This window comes from Rhinatrema bivittatum, chromosome 3 (assembly GCF_901001135.1).
Source record: "Rhinatrema bivittatum chromosome 3, aRhiBiv1.1, whole genome shotgun sequence".
In the NCBI taxonomy this organism is placed as follows: domain Eukaryota; kingdom Metazoa; phylum Chordata; class Amphibia; order Gymnophiona; family Rhinatrematidae; genus Rhinatrema; species Rhinatrema bivittatum.
In genome coordinates this window covers 223,237,473-223,253,486 of record NC_042617.1, presented here as the reverse complement: position 1 = coordinate 223,253,486, position 16,014 = coordinate 223,237,473, and the positions used below count along the sequence as shown (strand labels likewise).

The 16,014-nt window shown below is 51.6% G+C and overlaps 1 protein-coding gene across 7 annotated transcripts in view; it reads left to right on the top strand.

The window, feature by feature from the left end:
• The first annotated feature begins 384 nt into the window (after positions 1-384).
• PGBD5 (piggyBac transposable element derived 5) overlaps positions 385-16,014 on the top strand; it is a 340,612-nt gene continuing 324,982 nt past the window's right edge. For 6 of the 7 annotated variants that reach the window (XR_003855485.1, XR_003855484.1, XM_029594253.1 and 3 more), the window contains exon 1: positions 385-761. Coding sequence is in view for 5 of the 7 variants with exons in the window: in XM_029594253.1 (XP_029450113.1) it covers positions 413-761 (349 nt within the window). In the remaining 2 variants the exon portion in view is untranslated. Of the gene's footprint in view, positions 762-11,025; positions 11,081-16,014 lie in introns of those variants that run through there. The other variant, XM_029594256.1, reaches the window with a different exon arrangement.

The window sequence follows — 16,014 nt, the reverse complement described above, 5'->3', positions numbered from 1 at the left end:
AACCCCACCGGGCTTTTTTTTACATCCAGTCAGGCTCGCTTCCGCCATAAGCCTGCTAAAGCTAGGATCATTCTCACCCTAGTGGAGGTTCCTTTCCCTCTATTTGCATTTCATTGGCTTCTTAATCCATATATAAACCCCTCCGTAGTTGTACTTTATAGTCTATCTCTACAATTAGAAAGATTGAAGAAATCTATTCAAATATGGTAGATTCCCTGCAGGGTCCCTTCCTCTCCTTACAGGAGACGCGGTATAGTCTGCATATTATTTGGAGCTATTGAACTGGACGCTCCCTTTTCATTGGCAGGAAAGGGACGTTGTACAGAGAGTGACGCAGTTTGCTCAGGCACGCCAGATACTTACAGAGGTCTCCCATTTTCTCTCGTTCTGTTCCTTCTGCTGCGAGCGGACCATGTCAGAGCCGGCTGGAGGCTGGAGCAAGGCGCCCTCCCTGCTGGAGGCGGCCCGTTCCCGCTATGAAAGCCTGCAGATCTCTGACGACGTTTTTGGGGAGTCAGAGGAGGACAGCAGCGACAATCCGTTCTATAGCACGTCTCCCGATTCGCACTCCTCCACCGCCGGCTCCGACGGAGAGCGCCCAGATAGGGACGGGGAGAGGACTGCATCCCTGGCCCCTGGGGGCCATGCGGCGGCCGCCAAGCAGTGCGAAAGCTGCAACCAAGCGCAGGTAGAGCTGCAGGAGGAGGACTGGACACCAGCGCTTCAAGAGGTGCCCACTCCCAGCTTCACCGAAAACAGCGGTAAGGGTCAGCTCACTTTCAGGCCTATCCTGTAAAGTGCAGCCGCGTTTATCCTGCTCCTAAGCCGCTTTTAACTCACGTTCGGGCCGCGTTAGCCCTTCCTGCAATCCCAAATCCCCTTTAACCTACTCCTACCGCGTCCTAAATTCCACGGGCAACCCCTTCCACCCGCGGCATGTATATTGCATGCAAACGAGTGAATTAGCTATTCCCTAGCATCCCGTAACCCGCGCCCCGACTATCTCTAGTTTTCCCTGCCGTTTTGTCGCGTGTTTAACCTGCAAACTTACCGCCTACCCTGACCCCTACGGTAGAGGTAGAGTAGATGGCAAGCTTTCCCCCAGCCCCCGCTGCGATCATGGGTGCCGGTCTCCGTGGCAGCCCCAGTCCTCTCCCCTACTCCCGAAGCCAAAAAAAAAAAAAAAAACGAAAAAAGCGTTGCAGCCCCCCTCCGATGTCCGGACTGGGGCTGCCACGGAGACTGCAACGGCAAAGCGACTTTTCAGTGTCCCCCCTCCTCTCGGAGCAGGGCGCGAAAAGCCGCCTTGCTCCGGGAGGAGGGGGGACACTAGCAACGGTGAAGACAGCGCAGAAGCAACGGCGAAACGACTTTTCAGTGTCCCCCCTCCTCTCGGAGCAGGGCGCGAAAAGCCGCCTTGCTCCGGGAGAAGGGGGGACACTAGCAACGGTGAAGACAGCGCAGAAGCAACGGCGAAACGACTTTTCAGTGTCCCCCCTCCTCTCGGAGCAGAGCGCGAAAAGCCGCCTTGCTCCGGGAGGAGGGGGGACACTAGCAACGGTGCAGCAACGATGAAGCAACTTACTTTTCTGAAGTCATCATCAGGAACATATGCGATCGTAGCTCCTCCCGACCAAGATGGCCGCCAGCACGGGGGAAGCGTACAATTGGCCGCTGAAGACGTGACGTCACGTCTTCAGCGGCCAATTGCAGCTTCCCCCGTGCAGGCGGCCATCTTGGTCGGGAGGAGCTACGATCGCATATGTTCCTGATGATGACTTCAGAAAAGTAAGTTGCTTCATCGTTGCTGCACCGTTGCTAGTGTCCCCCCTCCTCCCGGAGCAAGGCGGCTTTTCGCGCTCTGCTCCGAGAGGAGGGGGGGACACTGAAAAGTCGTTTCGCCGTTGCTTCTGCGCTGTCTTCGCCGTTGCCACTGTCCCTCCTCCTCCCGGAGCAAGGCGGCTTTTCGCGCCCTGCTCCGAGAGGAGGGGGGACACTGAAAAGTCGTTTCGCCGTTGCTTCTGCGCTGTCTTCACCGTTGCTAGTGTCCCCCCTTCTCCCGGAGCAAGGCGGCTTTTCGCACCCTGCTCCGAGAGGAGGGGGGACACTGAAAAGTCGTTTCGCCGTTGCTTCTGCGCTGTCTTCACCGTTGCTAGTGTCCCCCCTCCTCCCGGAGCAAGGCGGCTTTTCGCGCCCTGCTCCGAGAGGAGGGGGGACACTGAAAAGTCGTTTCGCCGTTGCTTCTGCGCTGTCTTCGCCGCTGTCAGTGTCCCCCCTCCTCCCGGAGCAAGGCGGCTTTTCGCGCCCTGCTCGAGAGGAGGGGGGACACTGAAAAGTCGTTTCGCCGTTGCTTCTGCGCTGTCTTCGCCGCTGTCAGTGTCCCCCCCTCCTCCCGGAGCAAGGCGGCTTTTCGCGCCCTGCTCGAGAGGAGGGGGGACACTGAAAAGTCGTTTCGCCGTTGCTTCTGCGCTGTCTTCGCCGTTGCTTCACCGTTGCTAGTGTCCCCCCTCCTCCCGGAGCAAGGCGGCTTTTCGCGCCCTGCTCCGGGAGGAGGGGAGAACAGACACTGACATCGGCGAAGCAACTTCCTGGTATCTGTCATTTCAAATGACATTTGAAATGACAGATACCAGCGTGGCGTGAAGCCTTAGGCCCGCGCACCCAGGATACTGTATAGGCGCTCTATGCAGTATCCTGGGTTGCGCGGGCCTAAGGCTTTTCGGACGCGGTTTACATTTACATATCATTAGGGTTCAGGATCGAGCGGTAGGTGAGCTGCACTGTGCGGGCGGTAACCGCGGGTGCCGTAGGCACTAAGGCAGCTCTTCCTACCGCTCGGTACTGGATAGGCCTGTTTGATCTAAGAGGACTATTTACTAACAGCCCGATACTGTAAAACCGCGGGAGAGCGGACGAACGCCCGCTCTCCCGGCGCACGCACCGGCCCTTTGCCGGTGCGAGCTATCCAGTATGCTCCAGCATGCAAATTAGGCGACGCGGTGCAAACGAGGGAAAGGAGGCGCTAGGGACACTAGCGCGTCCCTAGCGCCTCCTTTTGGCCTGGAGCGGCGGCTGTCAACGGGTTTGACAGCCGACGCTCAATTTTGCCGGCGTCGGTTCTCGAGCCCGCTGACAGCCACGGGCTCGGAAACCGGACGCCGGCAAAATTGAGCGTCCAGTTTTCGGCCCGACAGCAGCGGGCCGAATTCAAAAATTTTTTTTTTTTTTTTTTACTTTTGGGGACCTCCGACTTAATATCGCTATGATATTAAGTCGAACGGTGCACAGAAAAGCAGTTTTTACTGCTTTTCTGTGCACTTTCCTGGCGCCGGAAGAAATTAAGGTCGGCGCTAATTTCTTAGAGTAAAATGTGCGGCTTGGCTGCACATTTTACTTACTGGATCCCGCGCGCATACCTAATAGGGCCATCAACATGCATTTGCATGTTGAGGGCGCTATTAGGTGCCGCGGGTGGGCCGCGTGTTTTCCTCCCCTTACTGAATAAGGGGTAAGGGAAAACACGCGTCCAGAGCAGGCTGACAGTGCGCTCCGACGGAGCACCCTTTACTGTATCGACCTGATAATTAGGGTTCAGGATCGAGCGGTAGGTGAGCTGCACTGTGCGGGCGGTAACCGCGGGTGCCGTAGGCACTAACGCAGCTCTTCCTACCGCTCGGTACTGGATAGGCCTGTTTGATCTAAGAGGACTATTTACTAACAGGTCGATACAGTAAAGTGTGCTCCGTCGGAGCGCACTGTCAGCCTGTTCTGGACGCGTGTTTTCCCTTACCCCTTATTCAGTAAGGGGAGGAAAACACGCGGCCCACCCGCGGCACCTAATAGCGCCCTCAACATGCAAATGCATGTTGATGGCCCTATTAGGTATGCGCGCGGGATCCAGTAAGTAAAATGTGCAGCCAAGCCGCACATTTTACTCTAAGAAATTAGCGCCGACCCAAAGGTCGGCGCTAATTTCTTCCGGCGCCAGGAAAGTGCACAGAAAAGCAGTAAAAACTGCTTTTCTGTGCACCCTCCGACTTATTATCATAGCGATATTAAGTCGGAGGTCCCCAAAAGTAAAAAAAAAAAATAAAAATTTGAATTTGGCCCGCGGCTGTCGGGCCGAAAACCGGACGCTCAATTTTGCCGGCGTCCAGTTTCCGAGCCCGTGGCTGTCAGCGGGCTCAAGAACCGACGCCGGCAAAATTGAGCGTCGGCTGTCAAACCCGCTGACAGCCGCCGCTCCAGGCCAAAAGGAGGCGCTAGGGATGCGCTAGTGTCCCTAGCGCCTCCTTTCCCTCGTTTGCACCGCGTCGCCTAATTTGCATGCTGGAGCATACTGGATAGCTTGCACCGGCGAAGGGCCGGTGCGTGCGCCGGGAGAGCGGGCGTTCGTCCGCTCTCCCGCGGTTTTACAGTATCGGGCTGTAAAGGTGTTCACATTTCGTGTCTATGGGAAAAAAGCTTAGTAAACAGGGCCCTAATTTAGCCATCAAATAGCTGTCCTTATTATCTACCTTTTTTTTCTCTTTATAACTTTGTTACAGTTTTTATCTATCTTTTTATTTCATTTACCTAAGAACATCTATTTTCCTGTCCTGTTAACTGTGTTGTCCCCTCCACTTGTTCTTGAAGATTTCTTGTTATCTCTATTTTCTATAGTGTGCTTATCTATCTAGTGCCTATATCATTTACTTGCTGCATGCCACCCCTCCACCCAAAAGATAAAAGTTTATTTGATTTTCTATTCTATTGATTTTATAATCATCTTCTGGTTTGGATGAGTTGGGATATTATATTTGTGAGAGATGTTTTTACTATTGTTAGCTGAAAACCTGAGCTGCATAGAGCCTGCAAGCTTCATCAGCCCCCTGTAAGACTCGCGTAACTCAGCCCCTGGAACAGTAGCGTGGTACTGGGTGCCCAGTCACTGCTTTCTTTTTTGAGGTTGTCTACATGACTTCATTGTGTGGTCCAGCATTGTTTGGTCAAATTATGATAGTCGTCCCAATATTTGCTGCAATATTTTTCATATCATACCAAATTTTTAAACCATTGGCTTTTTTTCCTGTTTGTTTTTGTATTTTATCTCTTGTAACATGTTCCTGGACATACCGTGATCAATCAAGACCAGTGGGTTATGCACTCCTACCAGCAGATGGAGGCAGAGAACAAACTTTGAGGCATTGCCTTATCCCAAAGGTGCCACCTGTAGCTCCTCAGTATTTCTCTGTCTCCAGCAGATGGTGGTTGTGCATCCTGACTGTAAGAGCCTGTGAATTCCGGGGTGTTGATAGCCAGGGTACTGGCTCCCTCTACATCCTGAAGCCCCCCTCCAGCGTCTCAGAAAGGGAAGTACCCCTGTGGGGATTTTTGTTTCCTTGGTTTTCTAGTAAAAAAAAAAAAAAATTATCTTTAGGGTTTTTTTCTTCAAGGTTTGTTCTCTGCTTCAGGGCTTCCCGGAGGTCAGTTGGTCGCAGGCAGTGCTGAGCCCGGCTGTCTTGCCGGTGAGACTCTGTTTCCTCAGCTGGGGGGGAGGGGCATCCAATCCTGCTGAGGCTGCCTCAGGTTGGGGGAGCAACTTCCCTGCCCTTCCTAGCTGCTTCTGATGCTTTCTGAGGCAGATCAGGAGTGTTCTGCGCTAGCAGGGTTTTTTTTTCCTGCTGTTCCTTCCTCCTCCACGGAACGCGAGCCCGGGCTAGTTTTGGTGCGGGCACCATTTTGTTTTTTCGCAGCTCCTGTGTGATTGCCCAGTGCTGCTATTATTTTCACCTGAGACTTCAGGGGAAGAGTTTAAACAGCGGAGATTGGCAGAAATGGCCATTTTAGAGTCCTGTAAGGCCTGTGATCTTGCTTTGACAGCTGGATGTCCTACTGTTGTGTGCCTCCTGTGCAGTGGGGGGGGGGGGCCCTCTTCCATGGCTCTGACGGCTAGTAAGCCTAAAAAAAGAGCCAGTACCAGACCTGGGGGAAAAGGAAGATCCCCAGGGGCGAGCCCTCATTCCATGCCCCCCCCCCCCCCACTAATTCCCGCTCTCTCTGTCTTTGAACTAGGCCCAAGAGAATAGAAGGACAATATTTAAAATTCTAGGGATGTCGAGTGGGGGCCCAGGGGACTTTCCCCAGAATTTGTGCTACTTTTGCACCAGGCCTTTCTGGCTAGGAAAACATCCAAGAAAAGGCACCAGGGAGATGCCGGGGGTCCGGCTATCCGTCCCAAGGACCCGAAATCCTTCCCCCTCCGGTACCCGGGACTTCCAGGGGCCAGGATAATGAGGGGAGAATAGCGGACTCCCTGGCTGGGATTCTTCCTGCGTCTCAGGGGGACCCTGTTACTAACCAGGACTCAGATACAGGGGAGGACATGCTGGACACCACAGGGAGGGGGACGACCCCTGGGTGGTTCGTCTGTTCAAGCAGGAGGAATTGCGTCCTTTGTTTCCACAGGTCCTGGACGAACTGTCCCTCAAATTGTCCCAGGAAAATTCTAACAATGAAGGGGTCAACCCTGTTGTGGATGGACTTCGAGGGCCACCCTACGGCTTTTCCTATTCCGGAGAAAATTCAGAAGCTGATTAGCCGGGAATGGGATTCCCTGGAGATTGGTCTTAAAAGGGGTCGGACCAGGTATAAGCTCTATCTGCTGCTGGAGGAGCACTTGGAGCCCTTACAAACACCGAAGGTAGATGCAGGCTCAGGCAGCCCGGCTAGAGGCAGGAGTGGCGTATACGGTGGTTGCCCTGTACGATCTCATCCGTACTTCAGCACGATCCATGGTCTCGTTGATGGCGGCACGGCAGTTGTTGTGCTCAGCAACTGGTCGGCGGATCCTTCCACCACAGCCCACTTGTTAAATCTACCCTTCCGGAGGAAGCTCCTGTTTGGAGAGGAGCTGTGCCAGCCGGTTAGGTCCCTGGGCAACTCATAGGGCATCAGGCTGCCGGTAGTTCGGAAGCCGTTCCGTAAAGAGTTTGTCCCGAGAAGTCAGCCTCGGGATTCACAGCATGAAATGCTGTGAATCCTTTGATCCCAGACCAGCATCCTTTGATCCCAGACCGGCATCCTTTGATCCCAGACCTTCCTTGGGACGACAGCATTCCTTTCAAGAATCCGTCAGCAGAGCCCGGGGTGGCTTCGCTCAGGAAGGAGCCAGAAAATTCTCCCAATGAAATAAGGGGCACCCACTCTTCAGATATCGCAGTGGAAGGATGGCTGTCTCATTATTACGAGGAGGGTGTCAGGATCACATCTGATCAATGGGTGTTTCAATTGATCCACGTCAGCTAAGCCTTAGAGTTTTACTCAGCCACCCATGGATGCCTTTCTGGTGTCACGCTGTGATTCCCCAAGCAAGAGGATGGCGGTAGAGGACACCCTGAGCAGATTGCTCTGTTGGCAGGCCATCGTTCTGGTACCGTTGGAGGAACAAGGGACTGGTCGTTACTCCATCTATTTTGTGGTACCAAAGAAGGAGGGAAAGTATTGATCCATTTTGGACCTTCAACACGTAAACCGCAGCCTGAAGTTACCACGCTTTCCTATGGAGACTCTGCGCACCGTAATTGCGACCGTACGCAAGGGAGAGTTCCTCACCTCCTTGGATCTCTCCGAGGCTTACCTCCATATTCCGATCCGAGCCGATCACCAACGCCTTTGATGATTCAAGATCCTGGAGCAGCATTTCCAGTTGCGAGCGCTTCCCTTTGGTCTGGTGACGGCTCCCCGCACCTTCACCAAGGTGATGGTGGTGGTGGCGGCAGCCCTCAGAAGGGACGGGGTACTGGTATTCCCATACCTAGACGACTGGCGGCTCCAAGCGAAGTCGGAGGAAGATTGCGGGTGCACGGTTCTTCACTTGACCCACCTGCTCAAGTCGTGGAGATAGGTGATCAACCACCTGACCCCTCCCCGGTCCCTGGAATACCTAGGGGCGAGATTCGACATCCGGAGGGGCAGGATGTTCTTGACATAAGAACATAAGAAATTGCCATGCTGGGTCAGACCAAGGGTCCATCAAGCCAGGCATCCTGTTTCCAACAGAGGCCAAACCAGGCCACAAGAACCTGGCAATTACCCAAACACTAAGAAGATCCCATGCTACTAATGCAATTAATAGCAGTGGCTAGACAACGAGTTGTTGGCTTCCTGAGCGCACAGTGTCCCTCGGGCTGGGAATGTCTTCAGATCCTGGGGTCCATGGTCTCGACGCGGGAACTGGTCCCATGGACTTTCGCACATATTAGACCTCTGCAGAGGGCCCTTCTGTCGCGATGGAGTCCGGTATCAGAACAAGATCAGGTGCGGCTGCCTCTGACTCATCAGATCAGGTCCAGCCTGGAGTGGTAGTTGATTGACTCCAATCTTCCGAAAGGATGTATCTCGACACTCGAACTGGGTAGTAGTAACTATCGATGACAGCCTTTGCGGATGGGTTGCAGTATGCTCGGACAGTACGGCACACGGCAGGTGGTCGGAGGCGGAACGCGCCTGGTTCATAGAGAGAGGAATATCGAGTAAGAAAAGGGAAGTGATAATCCCCTTGTACAGGTCATTGGTGAGGCCTCACCTGGAGTATTGTGTTCAGTTCTGGAGACCGTATCTCCGAAGGGTCAGAGACAGGATGGAAGCAGTCCAGAGAAGGGCGACCAAAAAGGTGGAGGGTCTTCATCAAATGACTTATGAGGAGAGATTGAAGAATCTAAATATGTACGCCCTGGAGGAAAGGAGGTGTTGCGGTCTGCACCGCTTCCTCTCCCTTGTGCCTGACCAGTGCCTACCTTTGCGGCTGGAGACGCCGCACTCCGCGACCCCAGGATCCCAAGAAGCCGATGGCTCCACATGGCGTCCGCCATTTCCTGCCAGTTTCGCCGTGGCCTCGTGCGCAAGTGCGCTCACTTTGTGCGTCCAGCACCCGGAAGTCGAGCCCCGCCTGCAATGATGACGTCACGCACCCAGGGCGATTTAACCGGCGCCCGGACGCCGTCTCATCGCCTTGCAACGAGGTTCACTACTGCCTTGTAGTTCTGAGTTGCGCATCGTCTTCAAGAGTTCCTGTCGCTGACCTTGGATTGCCTTGACTACGCTTTGCCTGCTGCCTGCCTCTGACCCTGGTTTGTTCCTGACTACGCCTTGCCTGCCACCTGCCCTGATCTTGGCCTGTTCCTGTTTGCCAGCCTGCTGCCTGCCACTGATCTCGGCTCGTCCCAGGTCCTGCTTCAGCCTTCAGCTTGCTCCAGTTCCTGCTTGCTACGGAACCCGTTCCAGGTTACAGCGTGCGCCAGCCTCTGCTCGTTACAGACTTTGTTTCAGGCTACGCCTGCTCCTGTTTCCCGCTGGCCACAGTGACTCTGTTGCTTTCCTCCGCCTGCCTCAGTATCCGGTCTCCTGCCTACCAAGTACCTTTGGACTTCCTTGCTCTCACCCCTGTCACTGGACTCTCTCTATTGCCCAAGTCCCAAGGAGCCAGAACCCTACGGGCTCCTCCTGGGGGGTTCCTGGTTCTCGGGTGAACACCTCGAGCTTCTGGCTCCGCCTCCCGGCCTACCCTATCACTCGAGGTAGGCCGGCCCAAGGGTCCACTACTTCGCCTGCAGTATCAGACTGCAACAGTTTGCAAGGCCATGGACTCGGCGGAGGCCCCTAGCCTGCAGGCCATTCCAGGTATGGCTCAACGCCTCCAGCAGCAAGAGCACTGCATTGACACCCTCGCGGCCACCGTGGAACAATTGGTCTCCCGCCTAGAGGGTTCGGCTCGGGTGTCGCCTCCGGCACCTGCTTCCTCTACCACCTCAGTAACGCAGTTACCCACGCCCACCCGGTATGCCGGGGACAGCAAGTCCTGCTGAGGGTTTTTAAATCAGTGCCAAGTCCGCTTTACACTCCTGCCTGCACAGTTTCCTTCGGACGCAGTCAAGGTGGCGTTCATTTTCTCACTGCTGGATGGCAAGGCCCTTGACTGGGCTTCTCCTATGTGGGAACGCCAGGATCCCATGCTACAGAACCTGGAGGACTTCCTTCTTCATTTTCGGCTTGCCTTTGATGACCCTGCACGCCAAACCACCGCGGCCTCGGAACTCTTGCACCTCAGGCAAGGAACACGCCCGGTGGCTGATTACATCATCGAATTTCGTACGCTAGCCATGGAGGTCGGTTGGCAAGATGATTGTCTGAAGGGGATCTTCCTTGAAGGGCTAGCCGGCCGGATCAAGGATGAGCTGGCAGGACGGGACCTTCAGGGGACTTAAATGATCTGATCGACGTAGCGGGTAGGGTGGATCGCCGCCTTCAACACTTTTAACCTTTGCAGCTGCACCTTTCAGTTTTTTTCTAACTATTTTCCTCATTTTATCAAAGTTTCCCTTTTTAAAATTTAGTGTTAGAGCTGCAGATTTACTTATTGTCCCCCTTCCAGTTATTAGTTTAAATTTCATCATGTTATGATCACTGTTGCCAAGTGGCCCCACCACCGTTACTTCTTTCACCAAATCTTGCGTTCCACTAAGAATTAAATCTAAAATAGCTCCCTCTCTTGTTGGTTCCTGAACCAATTGCTCCATGAAGCAATCATTTATTACATCCAGGAACTTTATGTCTCTAGCAAGTCCTGATGTTACATTTACCCAGTCAATATTGGGGTAATTGAAATCTCCCATTATTATTGCACTGCCAAATTGGTTTCCCGCCTGCACGGGAAAATCGTGAAATTGGCCGCTGAAGACGTGACGTCACGACGTTTGGCGTCACGGGGTGTGACGTCACGTCTTCAGCGGCCAATTGCACGATTTTCCCATGCAGGCGGCCATCTTTATTTTGCCACCTACCTGCCTGCCCGATCGAACACGCTGCCGCTACTCGCTCCCCGGATCTCGCTGCCGCCCCTGGATCCTGCTGCCGCTGCCCCCCCGGACCCCGCTGCTGCCTACCCTCCGCTCCCGGATCCTGCTGCCGCCCCCCCGCTGCCGACCCGCCCGTGCGATTTTGGCGCTCATCCAGGCAGGGGAGGAAGGGAGAAGGGACTACCGGATGCCGCTGATGGCTGCCCGCCGCCCACCGGCCGCCTGGACCCACGGCCCTCCGACAGGTATTTAAAATTGTTTTATTTTTTTATATAACACACAGGTTTTTTGTTTTTTACACTTTTTTACACTTCCTGGTGCCTGTCATTTCAAATGTCATTTGAAATGACAGGTACCAGCGCACCCAGGTTACTGTATAGGCGCTGATACAGCGCCTATACAGTAAAATGGGTTGCGCGGGCATAACCCTTCCCTAACGCTTCACAGCCGCGGCATGCATTTGCATGCGATTAGAGGAGAGTATCGGGGAGTTAGTGAAGAGAACTGTGCGTGCGGGGAGGAAGGGTGCGCCTGACACTGCCGCACTGTTTTTACCGCGGCCTTACTGTATCGAGCCGTTAGTGAGGTATGGGAGAGAGCGATTTCAATTGCGGGACCCATTCTCTGGAACTCAATGCCTGAATCTTTACGTATTACATCTGACTTCAAAATCATTATAAAAGGGCTTAAAAACCTGGATCTGTACATTGGCCTTTACGGGCTGATTATCCATTTGAATAGTAATGAAATTGCATATATATATATATATATATATATATGTATTATTCAGCCTGGCAGTAAAAATGTTTAGGATTGTGAATTGTTTTATGGACATGTAATGTTTTATATACATACTGTGTATGTTTTTAGCTGGTTAACTTTTCTGTCCTATGTTTGGAAAGATGGTATATAAAATCCTATAAATAAATATTCATTGTGGGATGTTTATCTTGCTGAATATCCAGGATAACTTATCTGGCTAACTTTGTTAGTCACTTTAGGTATTTTTGAATATTGGCCTTATAGTGAATTCTCAGATCCATTCACCCAGACTGAAATGACTTGTTAGTCTGGTTGGTGAGTATTATAATTGGACATAGTAATGTTTTTGTGCTCTATTTTTCTGGTGTGAAAGATGTTGAATTAAAACTATATCAATAAAAAAGTATTCTTATGTTCTTATTTACAATAGAAGAGGTTGGTTAAAAAGATATTCCAGTATATGATTTTCTTATTTTCGTTATATAGAGTAATGCCTTTATTTTTCCAAATATAAGAATAACAAAAAGGTCAAATGGATAGGTCTTAGCATAATAAGCTAAACCAAGGATAGCCAGCGCTGGTTCTCACATGCCACAAGTTGGTCAGGTGTTCAGGATATTCACAATGAATATGAATGATATTCATTTGCATGCAGTAGAGGCAGTGCATGCAAAAGCAACTCATGGATATTGAAAACCTGACTGGCTTGCTGCATTTGAGGACCATAGTTCCCTACCCTTGAGCTAAGAGTAGGGAATTGTTGACAATAAAAACAGATTATTCCAGGACAAGCAGGATGCTAGTCCTCACATATGGGTGACGTCACTGACGGAGCCCTAGTGCGGGAAAACTTTCTGTCAAAGTTTCTAGAAACGTTTGACTGGCCCTGTGAGGCCACTGAGCATGCCCAGCATGCCATGATATTCTCTGCCACAGGGGTCTCTCTCCAGTCTTCATTTTTCCGCGCTACTGTAGGCATCGCGGATTAGGAACCTTTTGTGAGTTCCCTCACAAATTTGTGTGACTAAAAGTCATATATTTTTCTCAGAAATTCTCCCACTCGGGATCTCTCTCTCGGTTTTCCACCAGCTGGTGAGTAAAATCTGTGTCTCGTTTTACTCTCCGAGTAAAACTTTTTTCTCTCAGGATTTCTCTTTTGTCATTGACGGCTGTCGATACAAAATGGCTACAGGATTTAAAAAATGTTCCGTTTGTAACCGTACGATGTCAATTACGGACCCACACCTCGAGTGTGTGATGTGTCTCGGTGAGAAACACGAAGTCAATTCCTGTCTGAAATGTGCAGAGATGATGGTGAAAGGGAGGAAGGCCCGCCAGGAGAAGATGGAGCATCTGTTCCATCTGCAACTTCTACCATCTCCCTCGACTTCGACGAAATCGTCTCCGGCGGGGGTCTCCAGCGCGTACTTTTCAAAAAGCGCCGTCCGGAAGGATCGGGGGACCATCCGTTGCCGATGTCGTTGATAGCATCGGTTAAATCAGTTGGCAAACACCGCTCAAAGCATCGACATCGACACCAACGTCCATCAGCATCGGAATCACCTCTCTCCCCAGGAGAATCAAGCGCAAAGCGGCCACGAACCCAGGAAACACCCATTCCTTCAATGCCTGAGCCTGTTCAACAAGAGACGCCGACTGCTGCACCTCCACAGGGCTCTGTGGATGATATGCCAGCGCAGCCTCTGCCACCGCGTACAATTGCTCTGCCCTCACCAGTTGTAACGTCGGAATTGTCTGATTTTATCAGACAAGCGGTCCTTCAGGCACTTAAGGAACAGCAGCTTACTCCGGCGCCTTCACCGATGCCAGTGCCTTCAGCACCGATGCCGGTAACCATACCGATGCCGGTGATCACACCGATGCCGGCGCCTACACCAAAGTCGGTGTCCGCATCGAAGTTAATCCCTGCATCGACACCGATCTTCGCGCCAATACCGACGGTTCCATTGACGCTGATACCGTCAAAATTTTTGAAACCTCCACTGGGGCAACCATCGATGCCATCACCGATGCTAACCCCTGTGCCGTCGATGCCAATTGGGGACCTGGAACGACCAGAAATGGCACTTTTTCAACTTCTTATGAGCAGATTAGAAAAAGTGGTCGATGCCCTTCCTCAAAAACCATCAGAGGACACTTCTGCAGACATACTCTCTGATGATCCACTACCAGGACCTTCGGAGCTCCATCATTCACCGAGACCCTCCCCACTGTCTCCATATCGGGGTGATCCAAATGACACCTGGGATGATACCCACACAGATACATCATCTGAAGATTTTATGTCGGAGCCCTCACCTCCAGACCAAAGGAAAAAGTCTCCACCAGAGGATTTATCCTTTACCAGCTTCATTCAGGATATGGCAGATACCATACCCTTCAAGCTGGTTGCGGAAGAGGACACTAGACAACAGACATTGGAGGTACTCCAATGTGTTGACCCTCCAAAGCAGGTATTAGCTATACCAATTCATGAGGTCCTCCTAGATCTACAACATCGACTCTGGGAGCACCCTTGTTCTATACCTGCTGTAAATAAACAAATGGACACTACGTATCTGGTACAGTCTGTTCCTGGATATCAAAAATTGCAGCTCCCTCATCACTCAGTAGTAGTGGAATCTGCCCAGAAGAAGTCAAAGAGAATACGTCCACATTCTTCGACCCGCCCAGGGAAAGATCATAGATTTTTAGACTCCCTGGGTAGGAAGATATATCAAGGAGCTATCCTGAATACCAGAATTTCCTTCCACCAACTCTACATGACTCAGTATCAGAGAAATCTCTGGAAACAGATGCAGGACTTCACTACATCTTTACCACAGCAATACCAGGAAGCAGCCCAGACCATTATCCATAAAGGACTTGAAGCTGGGAAGCATGAGGTTAGAGCTGCTTACAATAGCTTCGGAACAGCTTCCAGGACAGCAGCTTCAGGAATTGCTGCTAGGCGTTGGGCATGGCTTAAGGCCTCTGATCTTAGACCTGAAGTCCAAGATAAACTGGTCAATTTGCCATGTGCTGGAGACAACCTATTTGGTTCAAAGATCCAAGATACTGTGGCACAACTGAAAGAGCATTCAGAAACCCTGCGACAACTATCCTTAGTTCCACAGGAACCTGCTGCACAACCTTCTCACTGCCCTACACGCCATGAACCCAGACGGCCATTCTACCGACAGAGTCGCTACTACCTTCCAGCATCGAGAAGCAGGTCTACTAGGCCACAACAACGTCCTCAGTCCAGGCAGACAAGAACTGCTCGACGTCAGCTCCCGCTTCAGACTGGGCCAACTGCGGGGTTTTGAGGCCACAACCAGAGAACAGGTCCATCTCCTCAACCCTCGAGCAGATCTACCAGTAGGAGGCCGGATATCCTACTTTTACGATCATTGGACAAACATAACAACAGACCAATGGGTACTGTCCATAATCTTTCGAGGTTACAAACTCAGTTTCCTCTCAATTCCAACTGATTCTCCTCCGAGACCTTTCTCTCTCAGCGACAATCACATAATTCAATTGCAAATAGAGTTTTCCACCCTTCTGAAAGCCAGGGCTGTAGAGCCGGTACCCCGGACTCAGCAGGGCAGAGGATTCTATTCCCGTTATTTCCTCATTCCAAAGAAAGCCTACGTCCCATCCTAGACCTCAGAAATCTCAACAAATTTCTGAAAAAAAGAGAAGTTCAGGCTGGTTTCATTAGGTACTATACATCCACTTCTTCAAACAGGAGATTGGCTTTGTTCTCTGGATCTTCAAGACGCTTACGCTCACATTGCAATATTCCCTCCTCATTGCAAGTATCTGCGCTTCATGGTAGATCATCAACATTTCCAGTACAGAGTACTGCCATTCGGACTTGCCTCCGCTCCCAGAGTATTCACCAAATGTCTGGCAGTAATAGCAGCACACTTACACAAAGACAGTGTCCATGTCTTCCCATGTCTAGACGACTGGCTCATCAGAAGTCACTCTCAACAAGGAGCTCTTGCTTCTCTCAGTCGAACAATTACGCTACTTCACTCCATGGGCTTTCTCATCAATTATCAAAAGTCCCATCTCATTCCATCTCATCTTCTTCAATTCATAGGAGCAGAATTGAACACTATCATTTCAAAGGCCTTTCTACCACAGGATCGAGCAGCTACACTTTCCCTATTGGCAAACTCGATCCATTCACAGAAACAAGCAACGGCTCATCAGTTTCTAACCTTACTAGGCCACATGGCCTCCACAGTTCATGTCACTCCTATGGCACAGCTTGCCATGAGGGTAACCCAATGGACTTTAAGATCACAATAGATCCAAGCCATTCAACCACTGCATTCTACAGTTCAAGTAACCCATCAGCTGCAGCGTTCTCTACTTTGGTGGTTGAACAAGGACAACTTGT